General features: G+C 29.4%; 1 protein-coding gene across 2 annotated transcripts in view; it reads left to right on the plus strand.

The window, feature by feature from the left end:
- LOC118191841 (sorting nexin-13-like) overlaps positions 1 to 18,236 on the plus strand; it is a 90,726-nt gene that overhangs the window by 39,821 nt on the left and 32,669 nt on the right. For both annotated transcript variants that reach the window (XM_035362694.2, XM_035362695.2), the window contains exons 12-15: positions 5,655 to 5,760; positions 9,578 to 9,633; positions 12,627 to 12,743; positions 18,006 to 18,110. In XM_035362694.2, the coding sequence (XP_035218585.1) occupies positions 5,655 to 5,760; positions 9,578 to 9,633; positions 12,627 to 12,743; positions 18,006 to 18,110 (384 nt within the window). The remainder of the gene's footprint in view (positions 1 to 5,654; positions 5,761 to 9,577; positions 9,634 to 12,626; positions 12,744 to 18,005; positions 18,111 to 18,236) is intronic.

Below are 18,236 nucleotides of genomic sequence, written 5' to 3' on the forward strand. Positions count from 1 at the left end.
TAAATTTTAATTAATATTAATTTGTGTTTTAATGTAATACTGGTGCCGCAAAGGCTGCATTGATATGTATAATATAAATTTAGGCCTGTACCAGAATTTAATTTATATTTTTAAAAAAATAACAAGGGAACTTTTGGGGGAGTTATGAAGCAGTTAATGATAATATTGAAAGTTTTAATATTTTTGTGAGTAATGATTTTGATGCCTTGCTGTGCACCTACCATATAACACTCTTCAAATCATAAAACATAAATTTATATCATAAGCCTATTTCCTAATTATTCTTGTTACACTTCTGAAGCTCCTAGATTTTCCTTTGCAAGAAAATTCCATTCAATGTTTTTGCATTTTTAGAATTTTGAAAAGACTGCAGTATCAGAGACTAAAAATAGCAAAACCTTCATATCTATTAAAATAGTAAAATGTGCTGTGATCATCATATGTCATTTTTAAAACAGTAAAGGCAAATAACTGTGCTATCCCAGAAGTTATTTGTAGTAAGTTCTCTGAATAAAAACAGTGACAAATCCCTCATTATGTATTTTTAAAAATTAGTTTAAATTTATAGGAATTTAAGAATAAAAATATTAGTAAATATTTCCTAACAACAAGACCAGGGTTACAAGAAATAGCTTTTGCTAAATTCGAACTCTCACTAATGAGCTCTCTTGAATTGAGCTCAAATCAGAATTAATTTTTTTGGGGGGAATGGAGCTGTGATAGGGAGTTAGATCAAGAATATTCTAGATAATGGTTTCTTAAGAAGTTAGCTCTTAGCTCTGAAAAGTTTCTTTTAATTTGAAAAATCATAGTTATATTTTGCTACTTGTATTTAATATATAAGATTATCTGCTTTTTGCCATACTAGTATTAAATATTACTATCCCTTGAATGAATGGGAACAAATATTGTTTGTTTTTGGATTTGTCATAGCTTTTAATATATTTTTGAGAATGTTAAATATAATTTTTGTCAGAACTATTTCTGATGGCATTTTGGAGTCTTTAAGTTGTATGATAAATATGTCAGTCATATGGAGAGCTAGCTGTATTTGCATACTCAGAATCCTGCAAGTTTTATATTTCCTTATAGTATATCAAGGGCTAAATTACAAAGCTAAATTAATGTTTTGATAATGAAATAAGTTCTTGAACTGGTTAACTGGTTTTCTGCTGCCATGTTATAGCATACAGAGTTATTGAATACATCATGTTGTATTAAAAGTGTAGTTGTTCAAGGTGGCTTTACATGGTACTGGTTTTGAAGTGAAAAAGTTTTGTAAAATTCTGCAGATGTAATCAGTTATTTCTAATTATTCAAGTAATCTGTGATATCAGTTTCGCCTGAATAGGTCTATTAGCACCTTGGCATGAGCTGCTGTGCTTATGTGATTTGTAACAAATTAATTGGCTTGTGAGAAGAAAATTTAATGAGAAAAAGTTTAAGATATCATGAAAGTAAACAATCTGACTTCTGCTTTATAGAGCTCTAATGTTGTGAATTTGAATTCTAATGAGCAAAATAAGGAGCGTGTCTATTGATATTATACAAAACCATTGCCATTAGCCATGTATGGTGTTAAAATGGGAAGTTATTTTTTATTATTAGACTTAAGGCTCATAGGTCATTAAAATGCTCAAAAGACAGGATTTCTTATATCTTTTGCTGCTTTTTTTTATCAAACATTTTTATCTGCACTGTTTGCAGTAGAAATCATTTTTGACCAAGTGGATGCATTTTTAAAGGGATGTATATTTGCCTAATAACAAAATTAAAATGATTGAAATTATGAAAAATTCTTCTATCAAAGCTGCTTTGATAGAGTCCAGAGATTAAATCTCCAAGAATGTCAAAACTGACATTTCATCTGGCTATTTTTGTGACAAAAAGAAAGGGGGAGAGATATGGCCAGTGTACTGGGAATAGCAATCTTTTAAGCAGCAAATACAATGTCATTATATTAACTATCTTGATTCGCCACATAAAAGAATTCCTGTATTGTAACAGATGTTTTGGCTGCATGTATCAATGTATTTTTCTATCCATTGAACCACCAGCCTTCAAATTACTCATAACTAGGTTAGCAAATTAATCAGTGTCACTGGAGATATTTTGGGATTAGCCTTTACCTTTTCATACTGATTTTAACTATACCCTTGTTTTTTTAAATGCTCATTTGATCATGAAACTTTGCACAATAATAATTTGCTTTAAAAATTATGGTAAAATTTTATCAATAAATAATTATTGAGTAAGGTTGATTTTTTCCCTTGGTTTTGCAGTTTCCATAATCAGTAATTCGTTATTTATTTAAATAAATTGAATTGATAATCCAGAATCTAATTTTCAAGTAAAAAGAAATAATTGCACAAAATGGGAAGAGGAAATGCTTTTTAATTTTATTCTCAGAAAAGTTGCTTTAAAGCTTACTACAGTACAAAGTCCATAATCTAGACATCCATTGTCCGGAATGATCTATAATCTGGACCTCAAAGCCACAAACTTTTTTTTCTTGTAATGCGTTTACCCATGCACATTTAATGTATAATGGATGGTATAAGCTCGCCTAAATTATCTTTACTGATTCTAAGGCATTTCAGTTAATGTTGCAGATTGTGCTGCTCCTTAATCTTCTAATTGCATTCGGCTTATTATATTTTGCAGACTGTTAGAGCAATTTTATAAAAATTAAGCTTGAACTTTCGATTATGTCAAATTCCAATTATGGAGCTGCCAAAGGATCTACAAAGGGAAAGCATGTTTCGATGTCCATCAAGCAAAAAGTGGAATTGCTGCAAAAAATGGATAAAGGCATATCCATCTCAAAATTATGCGAGGAGAATGAGATTGGAAAGTCAACTGTATATGACATAAGCAAAAAGAAAAAGGAACATTTTTAATTTTTTGTGGATTCCGACACCCCATTTTCAGTGAATGACAGAAAAAGAGTTTGTTTTGCTAAAAGTGATGATTGAATGGGTCAGACAGCATTGCAGCGAGGGCGTGCCATTGACGGTTCCAATGCTAATGGCTCAAGCCAAAATATTTCATGAAGAAATGAACTTAAAAATTGAGTTCACATATTCGACAGGTTGGTTAATCAAATTTAAAAATCGCCATGGTATGAGACAATTAAAAATTTCAGGTGAAAACGCTTCAGCTGATACTGAAGCTGCTGAACAATTTGCAGATGAATTCATTGAACTCATTACTAGTGAGCAATTATCTCCAGAACAAATTTACAACACTTATGAACCTGGTCTTTTCTGGCAATATGTACCATGAAATACCTTGTCAGCCTCTGCAGAAAAGGCTCCAACTGGTGTCAAAGATTCCAAAGTGAGATTAACAATTTTAGTGTGCACAAATGCTGCAGGAACGCACAAGTACAAACTTTTCGTAATCGGAAGACATACATAACCTCAAGCAATGAAAGAAGTACAGATTCCCCCCCTTATACATCGTACAAATAAAATAACATAAATGACACAAGCATAAATGAATGACTGGTTTGAAAATCATTTTATACCATGGGTTCAGCAATACTTTGAATTCAGTTGATTTACCTGATGATGCAAAAATTGATCTGATTGTAGATAATGGTTAGGCTCATACTTCACTTAAAAATTTTAGTGACAGATAATGTATTCATATTATGCTTTCCTCCAAATTGTACATCCATCATTCAGCCTATGGATATCGGAAAAGTGCACGTGCTGAAATGCAAATATAAAGTAGCATTTTTAAAATCTATGTTAAATTTCTTGAACAAGACTATTCAAGACTTTTTGAAATTTTTTAGCATAAAATCTGCTGTATGGAGCATCGCAAGATTGTGGGAGGATGTGTCTTCAGATACATTAAAAAATGCTTGGCATAATTTATGGCCAGCTACCATATTTCATAGTGAGGACGATGAAAATGATAGCCGTGAATTTGAAGATTCTCGGACATTGCAAACTAAAGGTGCAATTTTCCAGTTATTGGATTTTGTAAAGAAATGTGGAGAAGCAGTAATAAATGAAGATGATATAACAGAAATTTTCGTTGCCACAACAATGCCGCAATCATCAATCAATTAATGCACGGCGAAATCTGTAGTATGGTTCTAGATCCAGAAAATACCGCTTCCGATAGTGAAGAAAGTGACAGAGATGTTATTGAAAACAAAAAAATTTTGATTGACAAGTTAGTTGGTATTTTTATTACAGCAATTACAGGACTTGAACGGTGGAACTTTGTAACTAAACAAGAAATTATGTCTGTTTATAGAATAAAAGAGAAAGTATTAGTACAAAAAATGAAGCAACTTAAGCAACTTACATTGAAAAAAATGTTTAATAAAGCAAACAAATAAATAATAAGCTCTTTTTTTTTTTTTTTTTTTTTTTTTTTTTTGTAAATTTTGATACCCTTTAGGTCATAATTGCTCTTTATTTCATAAATTATGGTTTCATATTTTTAATTGTATAATATCTGTTTGCCATCTTAACAGATTTAAATTGATAATCTGTAATCCGGAATCGCCGAAGTCCCGTTGAGTCCGAATTACGGACTTTGTACTATATTACCTAAAATACTCTTAGGATGCTTTGAAAATTATGCATTCATTTTTAGATTAATATTTCCACTTCTTATTCTGAAAAATGAATGACATTTTATTTGTTATGAGTATTATCTTTCACCATGTATAATTATACATTTACCTATATGTATAAATAAAAGGTATGAAAGCTTATTATGGGTAATACCAGATACCATAGGTAATAACACATAATCTTTCACCATTTATAATTATACAGTTTACCCATATGTGTAAATAATAGGTAGGAAAGTTTAATATGGATAATAACAGATAGCATAGCTAATAGCATATAATTAAGGAAATAATTGCATTATGCATTACTCAAATATCCTGTTTTATATGGCAAGCCTCTGCACTGATAAATTACGCATTTAAGACATTGCTGACCTTAATTAAAGCAGTACTAAAGTATTTCATTGAGTAACATATATTGTATACAGTTCTACTTACTATAATAACGTAAATATATACTTATATCTGTGAAAGTAAGGATTTCTAAGTTTTTAACTGTGAAAGGTGATTGGAAAATGAAAAAATACATCTCTTGCCATATGTAGCACAATATACTGTTTCAATGGAAAACTAAGAATCATTTTAATAATAATAGCATAATAGTAATATCGAAGCAAAACCTAAGAGACTTAAGAGTATCATAGCATCTAGTTGTAGCTTCCCAAAACCTAAGAGAGTTCTAGCATCACTACTTTTAGTTTTGGGGTTTTTATAGTGGTAAATCAGAACTTTAAAAGTACGACAGCTGTGAATATATTGCTAATGAGAGTAGGATTTAGAATCAAAAGTGGAAGCAAATTTAAGAATAATAGTCTCTCTAATCATAGACTTTTTGACTGCTGGTAGCAAAGATTCCCCACCATCAGATTTATGATTGAAGAGCTAAAAAGAGGTGTGAGTTTACAATTTGAGGGATTTCCCATAACCTATAAATATGCATAAGGCTCTGTATGAGTTATTGCTGTCTCTCATATTTAATTATGTTGTTAAGGCTTCCTTTTTTATTTAAAAATATGCTTTATAGCTTGTTAATTTAAATATTTATTCTTGATTTTAGGAGCGTGATTGTACAGATTCACTTCACTTAGGAAACAGTGCAAAACTTGTTTCACTTCCATTCGATGTGATTCTCAATAATAATATTGCCTTACATTATTTTACTCGTAAGTTGTTTTTGTTTATGATGAAACATACATACTGATTATTTGTAAGTTGGAACTTACAAATAATCAATAATAGTGTTTTATTATTGCTGTTTTACCTAATGGTCTTTTTTTTAATGCATTTAATGTAACAGGAAATGGCAATATTAATTGATGTAGATTGTCAATATTTCATAATGCAGTGTATATATAATTACTGAAATTCAAGATAAATTTATCTTAATCTGCAACATATTCCATTTTTTATTTATATTTATGAAGCTTAATTGGAAATATTTACAGTCTTTTGATTGCATTGCTAATTACATATGAATATATACGAGGGTCACTCGGAAATTTTTTAAGGTAAATTTTTGAAGTTATACTTACGAAATTTTAGGAGTGTTCAGTCTCCTCCAGTATGAATGCACTTCTGTAGACGAATTTTCCGAAGATTAAGTGCTTCAATCCATTCATTTCTTGGAATCAATGAAAAAAATGCATTCAATAGTCTCGTCAGTCTCATTATTGGAAGGAAAATGACATCCATATAATTTCTTTTTTAGATTAAAAAACAACCAAATGTCACACATAGCTAGATCAGGTGAATAGGGTGGATGTTCTATCACATTAATGTGTTTTTGTTCGAGAAACTCAACTGTCAGTCTTGCTGAATGAGAAGAAGCACTGTCATTGTGAAGCATGAGTTTTCTAACATTCACTTCTTGAAGAATTTCTAAAAGACACTTAGTGGTGTACCAGTTAGCTGCGACTGTCTTTTGTCCTTCCACCTTAATAACTTTGACCTATCCTGTGCTTCTGAAGAAGACGACGTGCATTACCTTTTTCATGGCATATGGTCTTTCCCCATTATTTGCATGGGATCATCTTCAAAGACTCATACTTTACTTTCTTGGCATGTTGGAGCATCAAAAAAATGGTATACTGTACAAAGTATTTAATCCGGAATGATCTGTAATCCGGACCTCAAAGTTACAAACTTTCTGTGCATGTGTAAACGCATTATGCATTTACACATGCGCATAACACATTTACGCATGCGCGTTTAATGTATAATGGACGGTATAAGCTAGGCTAAAATTATCTATTTCAGTTAATGTTGCAAATTGCATTGTTCCTTAATCTTCTAATTGAATCCGGCTTATTATTTTTTGCAGACTATTAGAGCAATTTTATAAAAAGTAAGTTTGAACTTTTGATTATGTCAAAAAGAGTTTCCGATTATGGAGCTGCCAGAGGATCTACAAATCAAAAGCATGTTTCGATGTCCATCAAACAAAAAGTGGAATTGCTGCAAAAAATGGATAAAGGCATATCCTTTGTTTCTCTAACCATTCCGAAATCTGTTTATCAATTTCATGCTGCTCTGGGGGGGGGGGACGTCGCGAAATGAACTGGGAGTTGATCTGTCAGCACTATCCTCATCTTCAGGGCAGATGTTTTTATTTTATTCCTTACTAAATGTAGTATTTCATCTTGATGTACTCTGTCTTTGATATGATTTAAATCAAATTCCTCGTCATTATATCACGAATACACATCAAATAGTTTTCTGGTTGCAATTTTCTAATTTCAACTATGCATAATGTATGCTTTACGCATGCGCGCGTTGAAAGAAATCTTTAATAAAGTAAACAAATAAATATTAAGCTTTTTTTTTTTTTTTTTTTTTTTTTTTTTTTTTTTTTTTTTATTTTGATACCCTTTGATCATAATTGCTCTTTATTTCATAAATTACGGTTTCATATTTTTAATTTTTAATTTCTGCATGCCATCTTACCAGATTTAAATTGATGATCTGTAATCCGGAAAAACCCCTGATCCGGAACCGCTGAAGTTCCCAACCAGTCCAGATTAAAGACTTTGTACTGTATATGTTTCTTCGGCAGTTATGATTTTAGAAATTATGCGATGTGGTCACCACCTTTAAGTATTTTAAGGAGTTCTTTACTGATTCTGACACACAACTCTTTTTTTGTGTTAAGTTAAATCATGGGGAACCCTACAGCAAACTAGTTTTTTCATACGCAATTCTTCACGAATAACTTTATGTATATTGTCAGATCGAGTGTTAAGTTCCTTCCGTAACATTTGGTAGGTGCAGCAGTTAGCATTAATTAGCATTTTGCATATGGCAGACACATTATCTGGGATTACTGTTGACAACGGTCTTACTGTGTGTTTTTTATCCTGAAGACAGTTGCGACCTCTGTGAAATTCAGTAAACCATCTGAATTCAGTAGCACGAGATTTGCCTTCATTTCCAAATGCTAACTGTAGACATTGAATGCATTCTTCTTGATTTAATCCGTTTTTAATTTCTTGTACGAAGTAAAGGAAGCATTGTGTTTTCGAAAAATTTTAGGTTTCATATTTGAACGAAAATATTCCTTTTGACCACTGTCGAATGCAATTTAATGATGTTTTTGCATGACATCTGTACATAAGAACAGAATAAAGGACTCTTTTTCCCAAAACATTTTATTCCAAACTTTTTCCCCAAAATGTAATACATGCTGCAAAAAGAGATGAAATTTTCTTTTTTGGTGTGAATTTTGGAGCATTTAGTATTTCCCAGATATCTGGTGTGCTATCCATTGTTTTCACTGCTGCTAAAATGAAAAAGTAGAAGATATTTTTCTGTGTCCACAATGATATTTCCATTAGCAAAACATGTTTTGTTCACTGAACATGACAGCTCAGAATTTTTTTTCATTTCTTAGTGTGTTCTGGAGTTCTGTTTTTCGATGATTTATGAACTGCTATGTAGGAAATATCATGTTATTTAATACATGAAAATTAAAATTCAGTAACGTATGTACATATATATCGCTGTGGTGTCACATGTATTGCATTTGGCTCATTCAAAATGGTCACTTAAATGCTATTCTTTTAATAAGAATCTTGAGATGCAAAAAAAGCTTATTTATACATGTTTTGATTTTTTTTTTTTAATCATTAGTAATTGCTCTTTCACCTACCCATTTTTCTATACAATTTTATTATTATTTTTATTGCAAATATAGCTTTTAACTTTTGTATAGGCTTTGCAAGTATTTTAAGTTCATATTTTACATATAGTAAAAATAAATCCATGATTTTATTAATTTATCAATTTATTTTCTGCTAGGCAGTCTAAATGTAAGAACTGCATATTTACCTTGCAGAATTTTCTATTAATAACTTTGACCTGTTTTATGATTTTTAATGCTACTTAAATATGTAATTAAAATATCTTTCACTCTTTTTTAAGTGTTGATATGAGTAATTAAACCTCTAAAAAATTTCATTTCGATTAGAAAGGTATAGGTATTTTTACTTTTAATTTTCATTTAATGTAACAATGCAAATTGTTTAGGATATGGTCGGGAGTAGAAAGTTGGCATAAAGGAAAATTAATATTTTAAAATGAAATTTTCAAATATAATTTTTTTAATATGTAAATACTTCACACTGTATTAAATGTTTCACAATATATAAAGAGCTATTTGGTACATTCATTAATTTATTATTTACCATAATCTTGAAGTAATTGCTTATTACTCGGACATTTATGCTAAAAGTAAAACTGCCCTTTAGAGCATGGTTTCTTGAAATCTACTATGAAGCCAAAAGTCTTGCCTTTGATAAAAAGCATTGTTATGTGCATTTTTGTTTTATTTAGTGTAAGTTTAGCATTGTTATGTGCATTTTTGTTTTATTTAGTGTAAGTTTAGCATTGTTATGTGCATTTTTGTTTTATTTAGTGTAAGTTTAGCATTGTTATGTGCATTTTTGTTTTATGTAGTGCAAGTGTTAAATTATATTCTCTCCTTAGAATACCTGATTAGTATAGAAGCTGAAGGTTATGTATTTTTGTATCATAATATAGAAGTAAGTGTTTTTGTTTGTTCTTTTAAATGCCGTATAATTTATTCCTATATTATAGATGCTTATACATGTTTATGATTATGTGTTAGAAATATTTAGTTAACATCAAGTGAGTATTTTTATTTTACATATATAAAAAGAGTAATTTTTAGTTACAATGTAAAAGCAGTTTTTACTATGTATTTATTCTAAGACTTTTCCTGATTATATTAAAGTGTATCAAAACTGGCTGCTTTTTTTAAATTATGTAGATGATATTTACAGGGCGTAATTGTGGTCTGGAAATAGCCAGAATTCGAGATTTTTTTTTATTTCTGAAATCTGGAATTTCAAGATATGTGCAATGTAAACTTTGTAATTAGTAAATCTGTAAAATCAAAATCTGTTTTTTTTTTTTTTTTTTTTTTTTCCCCCCCTCAAAATTTGCTTTAGAACAGCTATTAGAGACTACATAAATATAAAATTTTGAGACTTTGATAAAGTTCAGTGAAGGGGGAAATTTCTTGTCTAAGCACACTGTTTGTCACATAGAAGAATTATTTTTCCTTTTTGTCTTATACAAAAGTAGAAAAAATAGATACTGTAAGTTTTGGGATTGAAGTATTGAGACTGAAGGGAAATGGAAAGCAAAAATACCCAGTATTGAGAAAAATGTATAAATCTGTTTTAACTTGCTTCTGTGGACTTGCTGAAAGTTTATTTAATTATGTGGGTGATATTTTGCCAGAATAAATAGCATACTTGAACAGTGATAGTTTAGATACTGTACAGATTGAAATGTTATTTATTCTTATTACATAAAATTACAATGAAAAAGATCTGTTTGATAATTATTGGTAAGGGTATGGGGGATAATTTATTGCATCACTGGCATCTCCTCATCTTAACTTAGCAATTATTGTTATTTTTAATGTTGAGAAACCAAACACGTAAGCAACTGTGGCCATTGATTTAGTGAAATATAAAAAGTTAAATATATATGTATGTGTGTGTGTATATACGTATATTATAGCAGTGTCACAAAATATTTTATTTGAAAACTTAAATACAGGATATTTTGAAATTTATTGGTATTGAATTTTACTTTTTGATGGTCTTTGTGTAAAATAGGTTCTAAAAGTTCTTACTTGTATATATATATATATGTATATTGTTGAATGTATATGGGTTCATAATGGATTGAATACACACAAACCAGATGACAACTTGATAACATTTATTTTCCAAAAAGAAACATCTTACAGTTCTGGAACTTTCCACAGAAGTACTCACAGAGCTCTTCTCAGTATGATAGTACAATCAGTTGTCACTACTTTTAACAACTAAGGAAGTTAAACACAACTCAGTGCAAAACTCCCTCTCAAGAGCGAAGCTCGCATGGATATCTCTTAATATTGTAAATTCAACTCTGAACTAAAAACAAAAAGATTGATGCTCTTTTCAGTTATGTAATTTCTCCCCAGACTGCTGAGAAATCCTTCAATTTCTCAAAATTACTGGAAGGCATACACAATTAAAGTTGCATAAAAGCCTGGATGCAGTTACAGTTAAATGGAGGAATCAATTACAGTTATATAGGAACCAGAACAAATTGTTGCGAAATGTTTGTCAAGCAGCTTTTGGGGATTTCTCACTAGATGTGGCAGCGAACATTAATCATCAAAACCATGACCAGCTTGGTGATATCTCACCATTTTAGTGAGATAGCCGCTTACCTCAAACAGACTTGGCCTTATAAGCTTATTTTCAAAAGAGCTTTCCTTTTGTTTCAAGCATTTAATGTTACAATTATAGAAAAGATACTAAAATTTCACTAAAATTATCTACATGTATGCAAAATTTGTAACAGTATGTATATTTTGCTTCACCAGTAAAATATTAAATGGTATTGCAATCACCCCTATGATCTACATGTCTTTCAATAATCTATTAATTTAATAATTACTATACTAAATGTACTGTATATTTATATGGCATTATTAAAAACTAATAATATAGCATACAGACATGCAAGTAAATGTGTGTGCAGTAACTAATATTATTACTGCTCTCTTCAAAAATTGCTTGTACGTTTAAATTTTGATTTATTTAGCCAAATTTACTTTTATTGAACTGGTGGAAATTATATAGTGAATGTGTATGCCCCAAAATATAATTTTTCTGTTTATTACTAAAGTAAAATTTACTTTTGAAAATCCATTACAATCAACTTTGGTGGAAAATTAACCTTTATATAAAAAAGGTGAAATCTGTTTATAGTAGAATGGTGGAAAAAGTATTATCCCATTAGCGTGAACAAAAACAATCCATGTAAAATACAAAAATAAAAAGAAAACTATGTCTTTTCATACTGGAATATTTAATCAGAGAAAACATGAGTCATCATTTCGACCACCACCCCCTTTAAATTAGCTCTATAAAATTTATATATATATATCATTTGAAGAAATGATGAATGTCTTCTTTCCTATAAAACTGTTAAAAAAATACATGCTTTTGTGCAAAAAGTAATGAAAAGGAAAATAACTTATTTTATCTTCCTGAAAAATTTGAAAACACTAAATAAAAATCTTTTTGAGCTTGGTTATTTATTGAAATCGCTAGTAAGATATTAAATGGGGATTACCAGATTTTATTAAATAAAACTTGTATTCACAAAATAGAAACTTATTCTTAATACAGTTGTTTGAACTTTCAGAATCACCATAGAAAATTAGCACAATTAAAAAGTTTTTAATGCAATTATTTTTCCATTATATATCCCCATATGCTTTCTTAAAGTAAACAACATAAATAATAAAAATCTAATTATTAAAAAAAATTGTAGTTTTAATCAGGATGCTTTGTTTTATCAAAAGAACAAATCTAATTTATGATATGTGTAAAAATGAACAGTTAATTTTAAAATGTCATAGCATATTGGTATTAATTTTCTTAATTTTATAGAATTTAATATTCAATTTTAAATTTACTACTGTTTTAAAATTTATTTTTAGAGCTTTCGTACTACAGTTGGACTACTAGCGGAAGATGTTTTACCAGATCAACAATCAATCAATGAAAAATTAAGAGATTTAGCTCTCCAAATATTCGACACCCATCTAGGAGCTAATGTAAGCAATGGCAAAAAATTTTTATGATGCTTTTCTTTTATAATCTGATTAGAGGGAAAATTTTCTTCGTTGGTTATTAAATTGTGTGTTAAAAATTTATTTTGGTCTGAACTTTGAGATACGCATGATATGCCAGTTAAATTTTTTTATGTGTTTTAAATAGAAGATGAAAACAGGAGGACATATTAAGAACTTTAAGTTTATTTTCTTTGTGGATATTTGTATTAATGGTCAGTTCCTGCTGTTGCAGTGCCAGCAATTTATTTGTATCTTTTGGTGATGAAATATATTTTCAACATACCAAATTGTTGGAATTATTTTTTTATTATTATTATTTCTGATGAGTAATATTTGGCACCTGCATTCAAAGTCACATCAGATAGTTACTCTGCAACTTATCTCTACCTCTGTATAAACTTTATACTAAATAAGATGGCAATCAGCTGCTCATTTAATTTTGTGGTTATTATTTAAATGCTTTATCAGTTGTTCTTAATATTATGTTTCCATCACATGTATTTCAACAACTACAACTTCATTGCATGATAATCTGAATACTCACTGTTCTTTTGCAATATACCATAAACCAAAAAATTATAAATTGCTTCTTCATTTCTCAGCAAATCTAGCAAGCATATGATGCAAAATGCAGTAAAATTTTACACACTATAAATAAACATTGTCCCAAGAACTTTCTTAAGGTAAAGGTTATTTTTTATTATTATTATTTCTGATGAGTAATATAAAAAGGACACAATGCAGATTATGCACATGCTGTAATTGGTTCTGAAGTAGATTTTAAAATTACAAAAGAAACCATCTTTATCTTTCTTCCTAATCCCTTCTCCTCCAGAAAAGTACAACACTGACCCTCCCCCCACCCCCAAATAAAAGAAACTAATTTTTCTATCTGGAACAACGTTCTGGATTATCAAATGCTTGCAGGAATTATAGCTGAATGGTATTTTTTGCATAGTGTTGACATGCACTGATTAATACACAATTACCACTTTATCCTGTAAGTTTTTAAAACATTGAGTGTATTTTACACAAGATGTGAATCTAAGCTGATATGGGTGGAAAAGTTGTAATAGCTTATAACAAAAAAAAATGTGTTTTAACACTAGCGTGCCGGCGTTTTCTGTATACCTATAACTATGATTAGTGGTCCTGCTTACTCTGAATAGAAGAAAAGGCTCACTTTTTGCTAATATTATGTAAAGCTAATTCTTAGAATGATACATTCTCTTGTTTAATAAGTAAATGAAGTAAATTGAGTAAATACATGCAATCAAAAAATAATTGAATGTAACAAAAAGCAAAATAATGTAAAGTGAGTAAATATATTAATCGATAGATACTTTAATATAACAGAGAGCTAAAAGGAAAAAAAAAGTATTTTGGATACTTTTAAACTTCTTGTCATTTAATAAATTGACTCATAAAAATTTTCAATATGAAATAAATGTATTAAAGACTACACATAGTAGTACTTAGATTGCTCAGTTTTACAGTGCATACAGATTACTAGTTTTTTTAATTTTACCTGTACAAGTTCCACAAATATATATTTTATACCATTCACAAGTTTTCAAAATTTTGTTACTTCTGCATGCATTTATCTGGCATTGTTTAAGCTTATGGAAAAGGTTGATGAAAGTATCAATTCTCTTTTCATCAGATACAGGAAGATTGTGAATTTTGGATGAAATGTGCATCTTTCGAAGCTCCTTGAACTTCATATTTGGTCAAATTGTAAAAATTCACAACTTCTGGTGCCTTTTTTTCATCAGATGCGATTTCTAAAGTTCGGTGCTTGGTACTGTAAAGCAGGACATTCTTATTTTTTTTCCTTGCTTATTTTTTTTTCCTTGCTAAAGTGTTATATTGTCATGCTTAGCAGTCTTACTAGAAGAGAGCTTATCTCTTTTTTGAAAGAATAAGGTACTTCTCATTTTGAATGATTTATTGTGCCAATGAAGTTTATCCCTGAACTCCTCATTTATTTTACTAATTTTAGCGGAGTAAAAAAAATGTCCTTTGTCAGCACTACTTACATGCACTACTTGAATTAACATCAGTTATTTTTCTCCTTGCATATGAAATTGCCCCAGCTACTTCTCTACATTCTGCTGAGGATGTCTTCCTGTAACACTTGTTGAAATATTTCCTATTTTCCAAACTGAACCATCATTTGCTGTTTTTTCACTGTTTTGAATTTCCTTACTTTGGACAGGATTTAATTTACTTTTTTGCTATCTTCCTGGTTCTCAAGTTCTGTTTTGTTGCCTCTCACTACTTTCTTGAGTTTGACTACTGCCATTGATTTCACTTCTGGGAACTATATGAGTAGAAAGCAAGGTATTTAATATATTCTTGGTGTAAATTTTTACTTTTCTTTTCTGTTTTGTGAACAGATTCTCCATCAGGCAAATCTGGTTTACTTGTTTCAGTAGGAACAATCCAGTTCTTGTCAAATAAATTAAATATAGTTTTGGTATAAAATTCTTCATCTGTTTCTGAAGCGGAATTACCATCAGAAAGGCTTTCAAAAACTTTCAGCATCTCTTCCTTTGTTAGATATTTTCTACCAACACTTCTACATGACATGATAAACAGGTCAGAACAACAAAACTATTCAAATGAAGTAAAGTACATTTGTGTCTGCTGAAAAATAACCTTTCTAACACAAGCGAAATGGGCAGACATGTGGCACGTAAAAATTCCAAGCCTGTGTTTTTATTCCCCTCTCTTCCTTCCTCATTCACTTCTATGAAATATGCAATCTTCCTTGCCAAAAATACACTTATTTATTTATCAGCTTACCGGGAAAAATCTAATGAAGTCTTAAAAATAATGAAAAATATAGAATTTTTCTGGATACTGACAAAATGGCTGATAGCCGTAATTCTAGGTATAAACAATAATATTGGTAAAAATAATTATTTAAAATGGACAAAAAAAATCATGTAATATTTGTAAGTTTTTAGAAAAAGTCAAAAAATATCAAAGTTTTAAATAAAGAATTTAAAAAAATTATGTCCAAGCAAAAACAGTGTCTACCTATTCAACCAACAACAGGTGAATCTAGACTGTATATTTAGTTTGGGTTCATTAGCAGTTAAAGAAACGAAAAGAAAAACATAAGCAGTACCCAAAAAAAGTTTGAAATCTTTCAGATTTTATAATACACCCAAAGGGACTTTTTTAACATTTTGTGTGTTACCTTTATTTATTAAATATCATGATCTTTACACTTAAATTGCATAAAATTCAATTCAACAGCAATATCACAAAATATTTAAAAACAGCATATCTTTAGAATTTCCGATAGACAGTCTAGACGCTGGAGATAGAAATGGTTTTTTTCCATACGTTGTTGCTAATGCTCACTTTGAAATCATTGAGTTTGTTCAAAAATTCATTTAAGTTTTACAAAACATGGAATAGATAGTTAAACAAATTCAAAATTTGGACTTCTAGTTGCCCATGTTCGGGAAAAGGATTACATTATTCAAAATTTGATGGCTCTAGGTATCATCGTTTTTTCACAGTTCAAGAAACTTACATACATTCGTGCAGATTTTTCATTATTTAATTTCTTTAAATATAATACAGGGCTATAATATTTGATGATAACATTTTAAAAAGTGATATGCTGTTTATAGTAAAACAACACAAAATGCAGGTTCGAGACTAATAGCTCTTTTGGGCTTCTAATAGCTTCTTTGGACTAAAAACTGACTGTTGATGAGCTGTAAAAAAATTTTACTAAATGAACAACCATAATTTCCTCCCAGATACGTGTTAGGTGCATAATATTGTTTTTCTTTGCAGACAGATATACCTAAGAATTGAATTGCGAAAAAAAATCATTAGCTGAATATTTATTTTAGTAAAGCTTACTTGAAATGGTTAAAAATAGATATTTATTTTATTTTCCTTATGGATAAGTGATATCAGTATTCAGACTGATGGTGCCTGCTCTTATTTTGTAAATTTTTAATCTTGCAGAATGATTTTTATATAATTAATTGAATATGTTTTGAACTTCAAATGTCTTATTCTCCTGTAGAAAAACTTTGTATTTTTCACAAATGTCATTATTTTTAAATGAAAGTTAGAGCTAATGTTTTTAAATTTTGTGATTTATTTGTGCATTTGTACTGTGATTTATTTCTGTGTTCATGCTCTAGAATAAATTTAATTCATGAAAAATACAAAATATTTAGCTTTTAATAAAAGGGGGAAAAGTAACTGAAAACATGTATAATTTTAAATATACTCTTTAACAGAAATTGAAAAGTTATTTAAAGTCGCCAGGTTTCGCCAGTTATTTTGGTTACATTAAATTTTTTAAACATTGCTAGTCAAATTTATAGTGTATTTTTTATGTTTTATTTATCTCTACCATATTGGAAAGAATATTATGGGCTATTTATATTATGTAATAATCAGTTAATTATCTAGCAGTGTTTAACTTGTCTGTTTGATTATTTTTTAATTTATGCAACTGTATTTTTACCTAATATTATAAATTTAAAATTTTTAGATTTTATTGCTTTTTTTATACTTACGATGCAGAGCTGTTAACCACTTGCGCTAAAAAGATGTGCCACGCACGTCGAAATGCTTTTGTCTCAAACCGCGAGCGACATGAACACCACGTCGATAGTCATTTATTGCAAAAATGAAAATAACGTGGTGCAAACGTCGCCTAACTACGAGATTGTTTATTTCTTGAATTACAGCTCTGATTTGCACTCACAGACGCGGAGCGGCATAAATGAGACACTTTATCGCTTGTTATATTGTAGCTCACGGCACCGCAACTGTGAAGTTATTCATAGCGCAAGTGGTTAAAAGTGTAATTTCTTCACAAAATGTTAAAAACAACTTATGTGCTAAAATTCAGATTACATAAATTGTATGCATCAGAATTATATAAATTTTAATTTAGATTCTGTTTCCTTCCCTTTGTTATCTCCTTCCATCATCCTGTTAAAAGTGATCAGTATTTAATTAAAAATTTAGTCATCTGAATGGAAGATAGCATTAAATTTATAAGGGAAAAAATTACTTAATTTTAATTGCAATTATAACATTTTATTAATGGTATATTTTATATCTAATTTGGCTATTGCAAAGTTATCAATCTGTCTTTATATTTCATAATTTTCTTTCTCCAGTTTTTTTTTTTTTTTTTTTTTTCTAATTTTATTTATTATTTTGTAATTCATTACTTTTATTTATTTCTTTTAGGCAACTTCTAGAGTTAATTTGGATGAAACTCTACTCAGGAAACTTTTATCTCGATTGAAGACTGAAACCATAGCTGAAACATGTTTCGATGAAGTACAGGAAAAGGTATATTTATTTTTAAGAAATCTTATATACTTTGTTATTTGGTCCTGTTTTGAAGAAATGGTATTTCATTCATTAAAATAATAATATAAAAAATTTTAGATATTGCAAATAGAAACTGTTACTTTT

Source organism: Stegodyphus dumicola, chromosome 3, assembly GCF_044657685.1.
Source record: "Stegodyphus dumicola isolate Sdum_Otavi_A_Nest chromosome 3, ASM4465768v1".
Taxonomy (NCBI): Eukaryota; Metazoa; Arthropoda; class Arachnida; order Araneae; family Eresidae; genus Stegodyphus; species Stegodyphus dumicola.